The sequence below is a fragment of the Camellia sinensis genome, chromosome 15 (assembly GCF_055761805.1).
Source record: "Camellia sinensis isolate YWXY chromosome 15, ASM5576180v1, whole genome shotgun sequence".
Taxonomy (NCBI): Eukaryota; Viridiplantae; Streptophyta; class Magnoliopsida; order Ericales; family Theaceae; genus Camellia; species Camellia sinensis.
The window spans coordinates 108,701,617-108,705,866 of NC_138975.1; the positions used below are offsets into that span (position 1 = coordinate 108,701,617).

Sequence of the window (4,250 nt, forward strand, 5' to 3'; positions counted from 1 at the left end):
CTTTGTTTGTCTAATAATAATAACAATCTTTTTTGATCAAGATAATAATAATATATGACATAGGTGGGCCTATAGGGGCTTTTGGCCCGCCACTTAGAGCCCAATGCATAATTCAAACACCAAAGCCCAACGTTGCACCAAGGACCAATGACATCCAAACACTTGTCAAGAGATGAACCAGCCACATAAGCAGACAAAGATCCTGAAGAATTATTACACTACACATTAGCCATTAATGAGGTTCCCTACAACATTTATTACGATAACCCCTTCACGTCGGAACAGAACAACCTCACCATGAACAAAGCAAGCTAGAACATAGACTTTCGGCCAACGTGACAGGTCGGAATGGATAACGAAATGATGAGCAAAGGATATAAGCAGGTTTCTAAGACAAGGAGAAGGTTAAGTTGTTTATCATCACCCTATCTCTATATTCTGTTGATGTCTCTTCTTTAACTTGCTCATCGGAGGGTTCGTTGGGGGACTCTCATTCCCCGTTGAACTCTTGTGCAGGTTTCTTAGTGGGCCCAGTGATCGGACAACCATGTGGAAGGCTTGGATCAGCCCGAACCGTTCACCAGAGACTAGTAGTATCATCAGTTGGCACCGTCTGTGGGAAACCTTTCACTCCGTGTGGCAACTATGCTCATTGTCGCCAGAGACCCATTCCTGATAATCTCTACTTGCCACCCACCAAGATGGATGGTCACAACTAGATCCATGGCTTCTCAACACAGCGTTGCCGACCCCCAAGCCAATCCTCCAAACCCAAACAACCCACCGTAGTATTTCACAGAACTCACCAACAGCATTAACCGCCTAGCCGAACAGAACCAAGCCCTGATCAATGCTTTGCTTCAACGAGACCTTCCTGTGCCTCCTCTATTACCTCAAGATATCCCACCCAACCGAGAACGAACCCCGAGCCATGCCTTCCAACAACCCCACCCATCCAACTTGGAGGGTTTGCGACCCCCTCCCCATGATATGAACCCGCCACCTTGTGCTCCACATCCATCAGTCCATGCACCTGCTCTCGACGGAGAGGCTCGTAGTGTCCAGCCTCTATTGCATTCTAGTGGTGACAACGTTCCTATTTGGGATGCGGAACTCCGAGCCATGAAACTCCAGCTTCAAGGAGTCATGCAAAACATACAGAACAAACCCTCCACCACAGCCAACTCACCATTCGTCGCCTCCATTAGGGACGAACCCCTACATCCTAATTCAAAATGCCCTCGATCAACTCTTTTGACGATGCAACGAACCCAATTGACCACTTGGAGACTTACAGGACCCTGATGGTCCTCTATGCATTCCCTGATGAGATCATTTATCGGCCTTTCCCTGTAACACTTAAGAGATCAGCCCGACTGTGGTTTAGTCAGCTGCCGACGGACTCTGTCTCTACTTTCCAGCACCTAAGTGACTCCTTTCTCAGCCACTTCATTGGTGCCCAGTGCCAGCGGCGTCCAACAACCCAACTCCTCAACATCCGTCAGATGGAGGGGGAGTCGCTGCACAGCTTCGTCACCCACTTCAACACCAAAGCCTTGCAGGTGGCGAAAAATGATGACAAGGTCATTCTCACGGTTTTCATGGCTGGTTTACGATCATTCGATTTCCTTTTCTCCCTCTCCAAAAACCCTCCAACCTCCATGGCAGCCCTCATTTCCGAAGCCCAAAAATACATGAATGCCGAAGACTCTCTGGCCACCTGCCAATATTCCATAACCAAAAACCCAACCCTCAGAGAGAAGAAGAAGGAATCCGAAACTAGAACTGCCAATACACCCAGTAACCACTTCAGTATACCGACCGAACCGGTCGAGCCGACCGATCGGCACCTACCTAACAGCCCGGTCGGTTCGAACTGTACACAACCCTCAACTCTCCCATGGAACAAGTCTTAAACCAGATCCAACGAGATTACAAATTGAAATGGCCACAAATTTCACGGTCCCCTTCCAACTGGCGAGACCAATCCAAATACTACCGTTTCCATCAGGACCACGGTCATAACACCGAGGAATATGTTAACCTTAAAGACCAGGTAGAAAGCATGATACGCCAGGGGTGCCTCAGTCGGTTCACGACAGCCCGTCTTCAGCAACGGCCGAAGACCGAACTTGCTAGGGGCAACCACCGACACACTCCTCCCTGACAACCCGCACAACCTAACCAAGGCAATGATCGGCCCCCGCCACAACCCCGAGCACAAGGCAACCCTGCTCCCCCAGTTGGAGAGATCAGAGTCATTGCTGGCAAACTTGTGTGCAGAGGACCATCCCGTTTGGCCCAGCGAGCCGAACTCAGAAAAATCAAGCAGGGCTCCGACAAAGAAGTCGCGACTTTGGACCGCCCCCTCAAACACCCCAAACAATGGATGGAGCCCATCACCTTTACGGAGGCCGATTGCACAGGCATTCATTACCCTCACGACGACCCCCTCGTCATCTCTGCTCTCCTGTCCAATTACAAAGTTAGACGAGTGCTTGTTGACAATGGTAGCTCTTCAGAAATCATCTTCCTAAATGCCTATCACCAGCTTAAGGTCGGGGAAGAAAGTTTGTCCCCTCTCCAAACCCCACTGGTCGGCTTCACTGGGGATCGGGTGACCTCCATAGGCTCTATCGATCTTCCCATCACCATTGGAGAGTATCCACAGCAGACCACCAAGTTGCTCACTTTTCTCGTCGTCGACTGTCCCTCTACTTACAACATCATCCTCGGCCGCACCGCCCTCAACGCTTTTCAAGTTGTCACATCCACATGCCATCTGGCTATGAAATTTCCTACCGACCTCGAAATCGGTACCGTGAGGGGAGAGCAGACTGTGGCCAGAGAATGCTACGTCGCTTCACTCAAAGAGGTCAAGCTGAAGGAGGCTATGATCATCGAAGGACTCGACGTCAGAGACGAAGATGAGTTAGTCAGAGGGGAACCAGTGGAAGAACTTGTTGAAGTCCCCATCGACCCCACCAACCCACCATAAACAGCCAAGATCGGCAGCCAACTATCCTCCCAAGCCAAGGCTGACCTTACAACCCTCCTAACCGAGCACAATGATGTGTTTTCCTGGACCCATTCCGACATGCCAGGTATTGATCTCTCCTTCATCACTCATCGTCTCAGCATCGAACCCATTTCCGACCCTTCTGCCAGAAACAGCGTATCTTTCACCCGAAATGCAATGCTCCTATTGCTTCTGAGGTAGACAAACTATTGGAGGCACGGTTTGTCAAGAAAGTGGACTACCCCAGATAGCTGTCAAATGTGGTCCTGGTCCGTAAAAATAACGGTAAATGGCGACTCTGCGTCGATTACTCCGACCTTACTCGGGCTTGCCCCAAAGATAGTTATCCCCTCCCCCGCATTGATCTGCTTGTCGACGCCACGGCCGGACATCAGATGCTCAGTTTCTTAGACGCCTTCTCTGGCTACAATCAAATTCTAATGCACCCGGCTGACCAGGAACACACCTCCTTCATCACAGACAGAGGAACTTACCACTATTGTGTTATGCCATTCGGATTGAAAAACATCGGAACAACTTACCAACAGTTGGTCAATGCCGTCTTTTACCATCAGATAGGTCGGAACATGGAGGTCTACGTCGATAACATGCTTGTCAAAAGCAAACTCTCCTCTGATTATCTGACAGACCTGCGAGAGACTTTCGAAACCCTATGAAAGTATCAAATGAAGTTGAATCCAGAGAAATGCGCATTCGGCATAGGATCTGGGAAGTTCTTGGGTTTTATGGTTAGTCAGTGGGGCATCGAGGTCAACCCTGAAAAGATCAAGGCCCTGATAGAAATGCAGTCACCCAGAACGGTTAAAGAGGTTCAACGCCTTACCGGCAGAGTCGCCGCCCTTAACCGTTTTATTTCCTACGCAACAGACAAGTGCCTCCCCTTTTTCAAAGTCCTTCGATAGGCCTTTGAGTGGACCATCAAATCTGAAGAGGCCTTTCAACAATTGAAGTAGTGCATGGCCAACCCCCCTACTCTCTCAGGCACTTTCAGGCGATACCCTTTTTCTCTACTTAGCCGTATCGAACACCACAGTCAGTGCGACCCTCATCAGGGAGGACGGCTTAGTACAACATCCGGTTTATTACATTAGCCGAGCTCTCAGGAGGGCAGAACAAAACTACCCTCTGCTGGAAAAAAATGGCCCTTGCCTTGGTCATAGCCTCAAGACGACTCTGACCTTATTTCCAAGCTCACTCCATAGTGGTCCTC

At 49.6% G+C, this 4,250-nt stretch overlaps 1 protein-coding gene across 1 annotated transcript; it reads left to right on the plus strand.

Moving 5' to 3' along the window:
• The first annotated feature begins 2,389 nt into the window (after positions 1-2,389).
• LOC145813196 (uncharacterized) lies at positions 2,390-2,998 on the plus strand. Its single transcript, XM_082908471.1, has one exon. The coding sequence runs from the start codon at positions 2,390-2,392 to the stop codon at positions 2,996-2,998; it is 609 nt and encodes a 202-aa protein (XP_082764597.1).
• Positions 2,999-4,250: the final 1,252 nt, after the last annotated feature.